The sequence below is a fragment of the Primulina huaijiensis genome, chromosome 8 (assembly GCF_012295235.1).
Source record: "Primulina huaijiensis isolate GDHJ02 chromosome 8, ASM1229523v2, whole genome shotgun sequence".
Classification (NCBI taxonomy): Eukaryota; Viridiplantae; Streptophyta; class Magnoliopsida; order Lamiales; family Gesneriaceae; genus Primulina; species Primulina huaijiensis.
Window position 1 is genome coordinate 18,891,539 of NC_133313.1, and position 15,115 is coordinate 18,906,653.

General features: G+C 39.6%; 1 protein-coding gene across 4 annotated transcripts; it reads right to left on the reverse strand.

The window, feature by feature from the left end:
- Window positions 1-9,759: 9,759 nt before the first annotated feature.
- On the reverse strand, window positions 9,760-15,074 carry LOC140982406 (splicing factor-like protein 1). 4 transcript variants are annotated; one of them, XR_012176258.1, is made up of 3 exons: window positions 12,550-15,074; window positions 12,426-12,451; window positions 9,760-11,706 (listed from the first exon to the last, which is right to left on the reverse strand). XR_012176258.1 is itself a non-coding variant. In XM_073448898.1 (2 exons), exon 1 carries the CDS (start codon window positions 14,990-14,992, stop codon window positions 12,587-12,589), a length of 2,406 nt encoding a protein of 801 aa, XP_073304999.1. In that variant the 5' UTR covers window positions 14,993-15,074; the 3' UTR covers window positions 9,760-11,706; window positions 12,550-12,586. The 4 variants fall into 4 exon arrangements, 2 of the variants coding, with proteins under 2 accessions (XP_073304999.1, XP_073304998.1); XR_012176257.1 differs by having other exon boundaries at window positions 12,426-15,074; XM_073448898.1 differs by lacking the exon at window positions 12,426-12,451.
- Between the last annotated feature and the right edge of the window lie 41 nt (window positions 15,075-15,115).

The following is a 15,115-nucleotide window of genomic DNA, read 5'->3' on the forward strand; positions in this document are numbered from 1 at the left end:
GAAAAAAAAACAGGCATGTAATATCTGCATCACAATCAAAACACTTTGCAACTCCTAGGATCCAAGTGACTAAAAGTCAAAAGAAGCGCAACAACTCCTAACCTCAATATTCCTACATTGACATTAGTTGTTTCTCACAAGACCCGAGAAATGTTACAAAATTGACAAGACTGAACGCTTTAAAAAAAATAAGAATGCCGACCACAAATCTACTTTTCCTACCGCAAAAACATGCACCTATTTTTTAAAAAAAAAAACTTGCAAGTATACACGATTATCACTAATAACATGACACATAAAAGAACAGATTCCATAATTATGGTTGGACGAACGTCATCATTGCAAGTTTGCAACAAGTGTAGAATCCTAAGTCAGAGCAAAGACAAAGAGAAACGATATAAAATAACGAGAGCAGTCAGATACACACTTGCTTGGCCTTGTAACCGAGGCGTCTGGCCTTGTCGGGACGCGTGGAATGCGTAACACGTACAACAGCAGGAAGCTGACGGTATTCCCAGCATCTAACCCTCAGCAAGAACCTCATCACATCCGATTGCTTCTTCTTCCACAGCTCCGACACGTAAGTGTAGGCACCTGCAGAAAGACCACAGATAACCCAAATCAATCAGCGTTCCAACCGATTGGAAACCTTAAATGTGACATGTGAAGAGAAACTTGATCACATTGATGGCGGTCTAGGTCCGGGGGTTTTGGGGCTAAACGTACCCATTGCACGGCAGCTGAGTTCGGAGGAAGATGATGATGACCAGCTGAAATTAGGGTTTAGAGGATTGCTTCGTAGTTGTTGTGGGCTTAGCTGATTGGTGGGCTTAATTTGTTAGTGCAAGCCTCCTTCTATGGGCCAGAGGATCACCTAGGCCATAAATTATTTACAAAACGTCATATTTTTAGTAATGTACAATTCATCAAATCAATTATAATTTTATAACAATCAATTTTATATTTCTCTCAAAAATAATTTAATTAATTACTAATTTTATTGTTAAATTTTTGTAATACATAGCTGAAAAAATCTCTCCAGATATACAAATATATTTGATGATGTAATTATAACTTTTGACAAAGATTTTAGTTATTTATTTATATGATTTTTTTACGAAAATAACTAAAATTTATCATAAGAACATACTTACAAGATTAAAATTTATTCAACGAGATATAAATGATTAAAAATATTATACACCAATGCATATCAGACTAAAATTGATATTTTGCTTAAATTATTTTAAAGGTAGACAAAATGTGAAAATTGTAAGCTGATCGTTATATTCTTATTTTAAATAAAAAGAAGTAGATTGTCTTCTTTTATTTAACTTCGAGCACCTTTTTTCACAAATAAATTCACTTTTTTAAAATATTTTTTTTAAATACGATTTAAGGAGGGGTTTTGGTTTTTTTTTTTTTTTTAATAGGAACTCAGGCCTTTTCCGCAATTGAGAGAAAATTTTGTGTTGGATCAATTCTGTTTATATAGCTTTTTATGTGAATAATTATATGTGGTGGGTTGTTAGTTAAAGCCCAAAATAAATTGTTCAACTAATATTTCAGGTTATTGGAATTCAATGTGTCTGATAGGTTGTGTGTCGTTAATGCGTAAAAGAGAAAATACAATTTTTATTTTTTTGATAGAATAAAACAAAAATATCAAAAGATAATTATAGGTAATATGTGTGTGTGTGTGTGTGTCGTGGCCTCTAGATCGCGCGATATCATGTTCTTTATTCTCTACTTTCATTACAGAAAATAGAAAATAGTTTTGAAGATAAATTGAAAGATTCTTTCAAAGAAAAAGCGCATAGATTTGGAAGATCTAGACTCGTTCTTAAGACATAAGGATTATGGCCGCATGTACGTTTTCGTTTAAGTTTTCAGTCAAATTCTTAATGAATTTGTACCATGGATTATGTGGTTTATAGATTTTCTCAACAAGTGGTATGAGAGTCACTCGTAGTTCTCTACTCATATTTGACTCCTGCAAATATTCATTCCAATATAAATTATATTCCTATGTAAAATGGATCAAACTTTGAATTGTGGCTAGAGAATTTACTGATAGCTCTCAGTGTCATGGATTTGGACATGATGATAATGGCTGACTCTCCTTCTGTTTTTACTAATAAGAGTATCTCTTATGAAACGAGAGAGTTTGAAAGGTGAGAGAGGTCGAATCGCATGTGTGTAATGATCATGAAGATGTTCATTCCATAAATAATCAGAAGCACAATATCTAGTGACATTAGTATGGGTAAGGCTTTCCTTCAGGAACTCGAAAAGAGGTTTTCTAAAATTGAAAAGTCTGATATTGTTAAACTTTTGACAAGCCTCATTTCAATTAGGTGCATGAGTAAAGAAAACAGAGAGAGTACATCATGGAGCGTCTCATCTTGCTTCAAGGTTAAAAACCCTGAAGCTTGACCTCTTTGAGGACTTACTGGTGCATTTGGTTTTGATATTTATTCTTCAACTGTTCAATCAGTTTAAAATGAGTTATAAATGTTATAAAGAGATTTGGTCTCTTAATGTGCTCATCTCGTACTGTGTTCATGAAGAGGAAATGTTGAAGCAAGACAAGAAAAAATATTTTCATCATGCCTCTACCTCGAAGGATAAAAGAAGCTGCGAATACACGGTATTTGAAGAAAAAACATAATAATCTTAGTGATTCTCAAAGTGCTTGTTGTTTTTTATGTGGCAATGATGGGCATATAAAGAATTAATACACAAATTATAACATTTGGCGTGCTACAAAAGATTTACTTCTTAATATAGTATCTTTTGAGGTTAATTTAACTTTAATGCAAGCTCACTACGAAAACAGCTATGAAAGGAACGATGGGGAGCTTTTGGCCATTACAAAAAATTCCCCGCCACAGTTTATTCATAGGGAACTGGTATTTGAGAGGGCTCATCGGTGCACATAGTTGTCCGAGTACCAGTAAAAGATTCGGCAACTACCGCCGCCCCCACTTCTTCAGGTGGGAACTCATAGATTCTTGTTCAAAACTCAAATCAGTGTTCTAAACAGGGTTGCCTGGATTTCCGAAAACCAAGTGATGCTAAGAGCTTCATCTACATTGCTGACGGAAACAAATTTGAAATTGAAACAATAAGAAAATTTATATTATTGTTGAAGACTGAAATATATTTGGATCTTTTTAAAACATTTGTTATACCGTGTTTTAGGCGGAATTTGATTTTCATTTCTATATTGACAAATTCTCCACCAATCTTTTTCTGTCCGTTTCATTCACAATAATGATAAATATATATTACATAAAGTTGACCAAGATCCTTGTTCTCCAAGGCTCGGTTGATCTCCTAAAGATACTCCTAATTACAAATATATATTTACCTAAAATACAGAGGCTAAATCAAGGGAATATATTTCTGACTAATATTCTTCTAAAGATATTTGCACAATAGTATCGCAATACCCCCCCTCAAGTTGGAGCGTGAAGATCTCGAACTCCCAACTTGTGGAGTAGAAACTCAAATTTCGCTTTCCCCAACGCTTTTGTAAATATGTCTGCCAATTGTACATTGGTGGAAACATATGACGGACAAATCATCCCTTCAGTCACCGCATCTCGAACAAAATGACAGTCAGCCTCTATATGCTTCGTTCTTTCGTGAAAGACTGGATTTTGAGCAATGTACAATGCCGACTGACTATCACAATACAACGTCATACCTTTCGGATGTCGCACACCCAAGTCACCTAAAAGTTGTTTAAGCCATTTTAACTCACACACTGTTGCCGCCATGGATCTGTACTCTGCCTCCGCAGACGATCTAGACACTGTTTGTTGCTTCTTGGTCTTCCATGACACAGGAGAACCACCAAGTAACACGAACCAGCCTGTCAAGGAACGCCGCGTAAGTGGACAACTAGCCCAATCTGAATCACACCACCCTTCTAGACGTAGGTCACTATCAGTACGAAGTAAAATCCCTTGGCCCGGACTCTTCTTCAAATATCTCACGACCCTGAGAGCAGCCTCCCAATGATCATCACGAGGTTGTTGCATAAATTGGGACAAGATATGAACCGAATACGCAAGATCAGGTCTCGTCGCAGACAGGTAAATCAATCTTCCTACAAGTCGCATATACGGCGCCGGATCCGCAAGGAATGCGCCCTTAGCAAGGGCCAAATTGTGATTTTGTTCCATAGGAAATGCCGCAGGCTTTGCTCCCAATAAACCCGTTTCAGAAATTATGTCGAGTGTGTATTTTCTTTGGCAAAGAAAAATTCCGTCTGGATTACGGGCTACCTCTAGCCCTAAGAAGTATTTCAAAACGCCCAAATCCTTCATATGAAAGCACCTACCAAGATAATCTTTAAAAATTGTCAAGGCAACCTTATCATTCCCTGCAACAATCAAGTCATCAACATAAACTAACACGTTGATCTGAGTTCGTCCCCTGCACAACCCAAATAGGGAATAATCGGAATAGGATTGCACAAATCCATAGTTTTTCAACGCTGTTGACAGTTTCGCGAACCAACACCGAGGAGCTTGCTTCAGACCATACAACGATTTTTTCAACCTGCAAACCATGTTAGGATTTGTATTTTTGAAACCTGGAGGAACCTTCATATAAACCTCTTCACTTAAGTCACCGTGAAGAAAAGCATTATGCACATCCATTTGATGTACCTCCCAATTTTTAACGGCAGCAATTGCAAGAAAAACACGAACTGTCACCAATTTTGCCACAGGAGCAAATGTCTCGTTATAGTCAATTCCTTCCACCTGATGATTTCCAAAGATCACAAGTCTTGCTTTGAGTCGCTCTATGCTACCATCGGACCGATACTTAATTTTATATATCCACTGGCTCCCAAGTGCTTTCTTTCCGGGTGGAAGAGTCTCCATTACCCAAGTCTCATTGGCTTCAAGGGCACGAATCTCCTTATCCATCGCATCTCGCCATCCTGAGTCTTTCATTGCTTCTTTAAAATGCTTGGGCTCATGTCCTGATGTCACTGCTGCAAGAAAATTCCTATGTCTCACAGAAAAACGTTCACAATTCACAAAGTATGTTATAGGATAGGGCGTACCTGAGGAAGATGAAGTAGCTGATGAATTCTTAGATGGACTTATTTTCCGTATAGTATGAGTAACAAAATCACGATACCGTGTGGAAGAAGTTTTGGCTCGTTTTCCTCGCCCTAGCTCGCTGTCAACTCGCACAGCTTGCTCTTCCACGGTATTCTCTAGCCCCTCAACGCACACATCCTCATGTGCGGACTGTTGCACGGGCTGTGCCACAGCACCAGACCCCCCCTCGAGGGTGGACACTGCCTCCAACTCCCCCTCAACGCACACAACACACTCATCGGAATCCTCATTTTCACTCCATGCCCCATCCTCGTCGGTCGTCAGCATAGGAGTCGCCACATTCCGTGGTGGATTTGGCACAAAAGGAAATTCTTTCTCGAAGAACTTCACATCCCTCGATACAAAGTACTCATGCATTTCTAAATCATACAACTTCCAACCTTTCTTTCCAAAAGGATAGCCAACAAAGATACATTTACGGCTCCTACTTGCAAATTTATCGCCTTTGTGTCGTTGATTATGAGCATAACAAAGGCAACAAAATACACGAATAGCATCGTAAGAGGGCACTTTCCCAAACAACATTTCATATGGCGATTTAGTCTTAAGTAAAGTTGAGGGTGTCCTATTAATCAAGTAACATGCTGCCAACACACATTCGCCCCAAAATTTGAGTGGTAAGTTCCCTTGAAATCTCAATGCTCTAGCCACATTTAAAATGTGTTGGTGTTTTCTCTCAACCCTCCCATTCTGTTGTGGAGTCCCAACACAAGAAGTCTCAAAAATAATCCCATTATTTTGAAAATAATCGTGCAAACAACGAAATTCGGTCCCATTGTCACTTCGCACACGTTTTATCACTTGTTCAAATTGACGTTCAACCATAGCAACAAAATTAAGAAACATAGACTCAACTTCCATTTTATTGCATAGTAAATATACCCAAACTCCTCTTGAAAAATCATCTACTATTGTCAAGAAATAGGTAGCCCCACACGAAGAGGGAGTCTTGTATGCTCCCCACAAATCCAAATGAACAAGTTCAAATATTCTACCAGCTTTATTCGTACTAATTGGAAAACTAGATCTAGGTTGCTTTGCACGCGGACACACATCACAAGCTTTATTATTATTCCTACAATAATGACTCACAGCCGGAATCATCTTCAATATTTTCTCAGACGGATGCCCCATTCGTTGATGCCACAACTCGAACGACAAATCACCACCCACTGTCAAGGCCTTCACTTGAGGAACACCACGAAAAAAATAAAGTCCATCCAATCTTTCACCCGCTCCAATCACCTTCCTCGTCGGTTGGTCCTGTATAACACAAATATTATTAGTGAATTGTACAGCGCAATTTGATGCATCAATTAATTGAGACACAGAAATTAAATTGCATGTTAATTGTGGGACATAAAGCACATTGTCAAGCTTCAATCCTCCTGGCAACACGACACTCCCTTCTTGAATTGCTTCTGCCGTGTTTCCATCCGGCAATCCCACCGGGCAGTGTTTCACCTTTCTCACATTTCTCAAAATAGACAAGTCGTAAGTCACATGGTTCGACGCTCCTGTATCGATAATCCAACTAAAATCACTGTTCTTACCATGTAGACGATCGTTTGTTTTAGCTAAGTTCAAAAAATCAAGAAGTTGTTGCAGTTGTGTTGCTGAAACACCCGCAAGAGCCGCAACTTCAGTTGTACCCGCCAGCCCCTGCGAATTCCCTGCCTGCTGCCCAGATAAAGTTCCAGTCCCGCTAGCTTTATTTGCGCGGACATGCGGTGCACCAGGCCCTCTGCCACGGACAGAACTTGAACGCCCACCTCCTTTTCCCGTCCGTCCACCACGACCCGGTCCCCTTCCTCCGCGAGGTCGGTCCCCCCACCATTCAGGGAACCCGTGTAGTTGAAAGCAAGAAGATTCGTCGTGGCCTTCTCTATGACAATGATTGCAAAACTTATCAGTATTATCCACAAGACGAGACTTACCACGTGTATCAGGCTGAATTGCGAAGGCCATGATACTATCTCGTGTATCTTTGGATGAGGACACCTCTCCATCCCGCAGACGTTCCGCTTGAATCACTTGTTGATATGCTCTATCAAGTGTTGGCAATGGCTCTTGTCCAAGCAGATTTGTTCGAATTGAAGCATATGCTCCATCGAGGCCGATCAGAAAGTGATGAAGATAGTCCTCTTCTCTCAATTTTTCTACCTGCGTGACTATGTTACACGTGCAGTTTCCACACTTACAAATCGGCACTTTCACGTATGTGATCAGTTCGTCCCAGATTTTTGACAAACGACCAAAATAAATTGCCACAGTCTCGGTTTTTCCTTGTCTGCATTCCCCCAAGGACGTTTTTAATTGGCACACACGAGTGCCGCTCACCACACAAAACCTGTTTTTGAGATTGTTCCACAGGAGTTGTGCATCATCATATTCTCCAAGTGTCGACCGAACGGATGACTCAATGGTATTGGTCAGCCACGATACTAACATAGAATGCACAGCTATCCAATCCTCAAGTTTCTCCTCTGTTGTTGGCTTCGGGACCGTCCCTTCCACAAAGCCAAATTTCCTCTTCGCTTTCAACGAGGTTCGAATTGCCCTCGCCCATTCATCGTAGTTCTCACCACGTAATTGAATCGGGGTAATGATGTTTCCCGGACCGTCACTCGATCCAAGATGATAAGTCATATCCACCTTTTTGTCACCATCTCCTTTCTTTTCTCCCTCTCTGCCAGCCATGATCTCTCGTGGAGGTCAAAGTTCAATACAAATATGTGTTTGCCTTAGAATCTTCCAACGCTATGATACCATGACAAATTCTCCACCAATCTTTTTCTGTCCGTTTCATTCACAATAATGATAAATATATATTACATAAAGTTGACCAAGATCCTTGTTCTCCAAGGCTCGGTTGATCTCCTAAAGATACTCCTAATTACAAATATATATTTACCTAAAATACAGAGGCTAAATCAAGGGAATATATTTCTGACTAATATTCTTCTAAAGATATTTGCACAATAGTATCGCAATATATATTAAACAAATTCGGTTATTCTTATTAATTTGAAAATGAAATATTCTATTTGTTTCATGATTCAAAATTGCTTGTAATTGTAGAATCATAAGCTTCATGAGTACATTTTTATTCTTTTGTTCGTCGATCAACGAATCAAAAAGCTCATGCACTAGCTACAGCGACTAGTTCTAAGACAAATTGTAAGGTAATATTACAACGTCGTTTTTTGTTATTTCAGATGTAAATATGTCCGAATTCTCACTTATACTCTCAGAAAAAATGTTCCAATTTATATATTTTTAAATTCCAAGAATCAAATTAACGATCACGAACAATGATTCTATCAAATATCGGGACACGCAATTTATGGCAAATTTTTTTTTTTTTTTAACTTTTGCTGGACACTAATTTTTTATTTTTAATTTTTTTTTAAAAAAAAAACTATATCTCCAATCTAACCATCACAAATACATCCAGTGTGTAATTAATGTAGTATCAAATTATCTAATTGCCATTAAACTGCAACTCTAAAAAACACTTCCAACGTTTCACAAATAGTGAAGTCAATGAATCCATAGTTCCTTAAGGCAACCACGGACATTACTTTTGGTTTGTATTGACAAATGAAGATACCTGAAAAACCACCAAGGCACATCTAATCTAATTCCCGATTCTGTCGAACTACATATGAGTTTGTCATCACACTGAACAAATACAGTACATGTTCATACAGAAAAATCACAATTTTACGACAGTATATGAAGCTTGTCTCATTAAGAATCTTTTGTTTTGTATTTTCTATAAGTTACATAAACCTGTCTTTGAACCCAATTATAAATTTAAAAATAAAGGCTATTTTTTTGGAAGTAGTTACATAAATCAAAAGTAATACTTGAGCTCTTCAAAATATTTATAAAATGAAAATAATTTATCGAGTTTGTTGATGTCTCTGGGGCTGAGGGACGACTGCTATTGATATTTGTTGCTGACACCCTTCCCATAGAAGAGCGATTTACTCTATGGACAATATGCATGGATTCCCCACATCAGCCAGCCGCTTAGACATGGAACCTACTAGACAAACCACAATCCACACCAACATGCGCTACAATATCGGGTTCGATTATTAAAGACTGTACAAAGAATAACACAAATTTAAGGCAGACTCCGTTTTCTTACAATGGTTGCCGGAAGCATTGTTATTTATGAAGTTGGAAACCAAAGCGTAAATAATTTGAGTAAATGGTGTTGATGGATAAGCCTAGTGCTTATTCGTCTGGTGCAAATAAATGACATTGCTTGTTATTCAGGTCACCATACCGGAACCTACTTGCTTTTAATCCACTACTCTCAGCTAACTAAAACACCTTTTAATTTGGTTTAAAAAAACCATTTAATTAAATAACCTCAGAACATTCGTGTTAGGCTTCACCAAAGCCAGGTTTACCCCCTATCTACACCTGCATTGGCCTGAACTTTGCACACAAAAATTTCATCACCTATTCCGTCTACTACTTTTTTGGGTCACTACACTCGACTAAAATCTCTAAGAATTTTGTGAAATCTTATTGCTGTTGTCTGGATGTAAAGTAAAGAAGCGTTTTGTTATATATTTAAAAACCCTAGAATTTATATAAACATTAACTCGATTAGGTTGTTCTTGTTCGTAAATAACCATTACAAAACAACTCAAACCGACAATCCAAAATTGGAATGAAGTATAGTAGGACAATACATCTGATATACGTGCTACACCATATCCAACCTTCTGTACAGAAGCAACTTTCATACCTCCATCCTGTTATCTCATCATCAAAAGATCAATCAAACAAATACAAGACCAATGAAATTCAATGCTGACAGTACCATAAATTTTTTTAAAACTACCCAAAATTTTTGGAGTTCAGGGAACAAGCTGAAAAGCCAGTTGGTATTTTGGGTAAGGAAAAGGCACTGCTCTAACTTGGAATGCTAAAAACTGTGTACTTAACAAGAGTAATTTCCCTCCCAGGCCAATGAGCACCAGAATTTTAACATACAACAAAACGCTAGACTACGACAATAGCAATCTTTTTTCAAAGACGAACTGGGAAACCATTATAATTCAACACAAAAATAATGGGACGTGCATATTTCAATGAAGGGGGTGATCAAGGAATGGAATGTGAAGGAGTCAGCTTCATGAACCAACTCATTACCTTGACAGAAAAAAGAGAGGCTTTTGCATGTGAGTAAACAGAGAAAAAATCAACTATCAAGATCGCATCAACAGATACAGCTTCAACGTGTGGGCCAAAAAGCGGTGTTAGGACACCATAAAATGCCAGTTAACATGCCAGGCATTTCATTTTCATAGTCGACTTGGTTTCTTAGGTCACCTATAATTTGGAATGAATCACAAAACAGAAGTAAAATTGAGTATGAAGTTTTCAAGGCAACCACAGAACAAAAAGACAATGGTAGGCATTAGACAATGATTCAAGAAAGTGACCATGGCCTCATCAGGAGTATCAGGAGCAATTTCATCTGGTAATATCCAGCAAACATTAGGATGACATTAATTTTCCAATTAAGTTGCAAAAACATAAATTATGTCCCTTCTTTGATAAAGGGCACAGACCCGAATTCTCAGGTCAGTTCATAAAAAACTCCCAAAAGTAGAAAACAGCAAAATATTAACTCTGTCGCTTCTGCTTAGATATGTTTTGCCAAGTAGATCTAATGGATGGAAATGTATCATACACTAGAATATAAACCCACATTCTCTAAGAGAAGTACCTACATAGAAACATCCATTTATACCAATTGTTTTGCAGCATAAAGCCTCATCCTGCAATCAGTCAGTCGTTCAAAGTTCAAACCATCAACCAACAAACAAATAAAACAAATCCACACCTGCACTCCCATCATAAAGGGGGGAACACAGGCTAATGTCAAGAGGCAAAAACATTCCGAGGGAAGCAAATTGATTGCTCAAATACTATATCAGCACAATCACAGCACCTGCCTTACACGGACTAGGAAAAGAGATCAGAGAGTTAAAGAATAAAATTCAAAAGGCGGTTGATAAGAATTTGTCAGATATTAAACATACCACCTGGGAACATACAATCCAAGACGTGCTCAGTCTGCTAAGATAAGTAGAGGTAAACATCAGCCTGCTTTCAAGTGTGTCAGGAGCTACAACTACTAGGAACAATCATAATTACAAGGAACAGAAGGCATAAAAACTAAAACAGAAGCATGTATAATAAAGCAGGCACGATGCAATCACATGGGTAATAGTGAGATAGACCAACACAAAGGTCAGCAACCAGAAACTGAAGCTTTCAAATATGTAGAAATTAAATTTAAGATAAAGCAAATAAAAGCGTCAACAGACAGAATAGTCCTACAAAAAGCACAACGAACAGAAGATTTTGTGAATCAGTAGTCCACCAGATGTCTGAATGAACAGAACCTCTCGCAACTCTCTGCAAATGTTAACATTACATCAAGGTTATGTGAGTCCCAAACTTCCAACAAGTAAATCATGGCAAGAGATAAGAAATCAGGATGAGAAGTGCTCCGACAAATGGCCTGTCAAAATATCGCACAACAACAAAGAAATGAGCATTATAATTTATTAAATAATCACTACAGCTACTTGAAAAAAAAACAAGCACACATGGTAAAATTATATCAAACACAAATACTATCTCAGAGGGGCCAAGACTCCCAACACGTGGTAGAGTAGATGCCCATGGGAACACAGATAGTTGTATCAGTCAGAATAGGCTATCTGCACAGACTCAAACATTTCACATGAGGACAAGAAACTATTATCCATGGATAAACAATTTATTTGGTTCTATTGTTTCCTAAGACCATGGCCAGGCATGACTTCCAAGCAGAAATTTATTTGTATGCTTGCACAAAATAAACTTGAACTCAATCGATAAAAAATGATTCGAGAAAAGGAACAAAGGCTCGTAGGTTCACAGGAAATGTGATAAGACCATTTGATTTCAGTTTATCTACGACTGTACACTAGGATGTCAAAACATTAAACCATTCACTGAGTGCAAGTCTAATTCACACCTTACATTTTACTAGCAGTGTTAATTATACAGCCATAGCATTTTTTTACCGTTGCTAATCAGTACAAGGCCACTATACTGTTGTTGTTAATCAGTACAAGTCCAATATACCCTAGTCCAATGCATATGCCATACAATGATTTCAGAGACAATATCATAATCACAAGGATAACCCTTAACAGTTCCATTTCAGACGGCTATCTAATGAGCAATCACTACCTGACGTAACCTGTTCCCATAATTGGCTGGCAAGCATGTGAAAAAACACAAATCAATCAGATATTGTGGCAATAAGAACAGAAGGTGAATTATTCCAATATGAATAAATTGATGAGGTGCTCACCTCCAATTCGGAAAGTGATCTTCATTGAACTAAGTCATCATTTCATTTCTGCCATGAAATTCTCATATTCAGCATCCTTATTGTAGTTATTTTTCTCAGGAGCGGATGGAGGGGGCGGTGCTGGAGGATTTGAGGCCCAAGGAACATTACTCAAGCTATGAGATGGGTCCACGGTCAACTGAGGCGTAGCAGGAGGAGGGGGAGGAGGGACAGCCCCATAATGAGCCGGATATCTATAAGGAGGTGCTGGGTATGTAGCTTGAGCATTTGGTGGCATGGAACCCATGGAATGACCATATATAAAGGTTGGGGCAGATTGAACAGGTGTATTGCTCTGAGATTGCATTCCGGGCGGGTAACTTTGCTGTGTCTCACCAGCAGATGGATAACTTTGTTGAGTATCACCAGATGACATAGCTTGTAACGGGGCGCTAGAAGCAGCTGGTGGCATTGGCGGTGGATGATATTTCATTCCAAACGGAGGAGGGGGTTGACCTGGAACAGGAGGATACACGGCTGAACCTGGAGGTGGAGGAGGATAATGAGGATAAGAAGCATATAGAGGTGGTCCAGGTGGAACCCATGAAATTTGTGCCGCAATATAGCTCCCAGGTGGCGCACCAGAAATTGGACCACCGACATTGTATTGCTGGGATGGGTAGGTACCACCAGGCTGATTTGGTGCAGGATATGGGGGTACTGCTGAAACTGGAGGTCCTGGTGGCACTGTTGGCTGAGGTGGTTTGCCAGCTACCCTCACAGCAATAGTCCTCCCATCTAATCTGTGGCCATTCATGCTTGCAATGGCATTATTAGCCTGTTGAACATCGGCATACTTAACGAATCCATAACCTTTACTCAGACCAGAGTCACGGTCTTTAATAACCTTAGCCATCACAATTTCACCAAAAGGAGAGAATAAATTTATCAAACCATCATCATCAAAAGTGGGCGGTAAGTACCCAATATATAGATTTGTTTCATCATATTCCTTTGGCTTGAGTATATTAGTTCCCAAACCAGCTTGTGTTGTGTTACTCGAAGTGTGTGTACCACCTGCCCAAGGCAGATTGGTTCCCGAACTACCGGGTAGGGCAAGCGTTGCTGAGCTTTGTTTGATTGCAGACTCTGGAACGGTTCCTCCCAATTCTGCCAAGAAGTTTTGATATTCATCATCCATTTTCTTGCCTGTGGTATTCTTCACTGGGCAATCAATTGTAGGATGGCCACCATCACCGCATATCTTACAGAGTACATCGCTCTTAAAAGTTGAGGTTCGAGAAGGACATGCATATTGGCGATGTCCAGGCTCACCACACAGCCTACAAAATTCTTCATCCCTTATGGTGCCATTCAGGGCCGCAAGCTCCCTGAGTTGCTGCCTCTTGTGCTCATTAAGAACCTCATCAACAGGCTGCAAGAGCTTCTCGACCATACCCGCAGCAGCATCAAGTGAATCCTGAGTCTCAGCCTCCACCAACACATGCAAATCTTCATTCTCCGAAGGATCAGGCTTCAAATCCCTCTTCTGTTGCAGCCTACCCTCCTTTATAGAGCCTTTACCCCTAATAACAATCTTTGCTCCTGTCTCTCTTTCCATCCTCTTCTGGGTGTTTCCTCTCGGACCAATAATCAGCCCAATAAAATTATAACCAGGGTATTCCTTCATCGGAATATAGAGCTTCTTATAAAGCTTCGGCGGCCTATAATCCGCAGGTGGCTTAAAGGCCGGATTCTTCTTAATAATCTGTGATATAATTTCTTGCCTCTCCCTATTCAATTTCTCACGGGCTCGATACTCCCTAGTGTTTATCCTAATACCCAAGTTATCATAAACAGGCTCAGGAGAGGGTGACCTAGCGCCCTCCGGTCTATCGTCCAAAAGCAGACCAGATTGCAATTTACGACTGATTTCAAGTAACCTACTATTCAAAGCCTGAACCTCGGGATCAAACTCAATACCCCCAGTGAAATCTTTCATAAAATCAGGCAACTGAATCACGGGCTTGGGTTCATCATCTGCCCACCTGGATCTCCGCTTCCTCCCTCCAGTACCGGTATTGCCATCACCACCTCCGTCATTCCCAGCACCATCGTAGCTCGACTCACTCGGAGGAGGGTCCCACCGGGACCTCCTCTTCCTCCGGCTAGTGGTCTCCTCCTCGCCACCGGAAAGATCCTTGTCGGTCCCGCTGTTTGTGTTTGTCAGCCCGTTTCCTGAAATCAACTGTTTCGGAAGATTCGATTTCGGAAAACACTCTCCCACCCCAGGATCTCCGTTCTCGGGAAACAAAATCGACGAATCGTGAGCTTTTCCTAGGTTTTCGTGTTGATGTTTGTCGGGGTAATTGCATAAGTTATCGTCCGTATGAGGCGATTGAAGCTGGAATCGGAGCTGTGACTGCGGCGGTGAATCCATGTAATTGGATTGAATGGTGTCCATTGCAGAAGTAGAGAAGAAGGGTTTAAGATTGAGAGTAGTGGCGATGCGACGCGGAGACCTACACACAGGACGGGTACAAAGTCCAAACTTGGAGATTTAGGGTTGGATTCGGATCATGGGTCC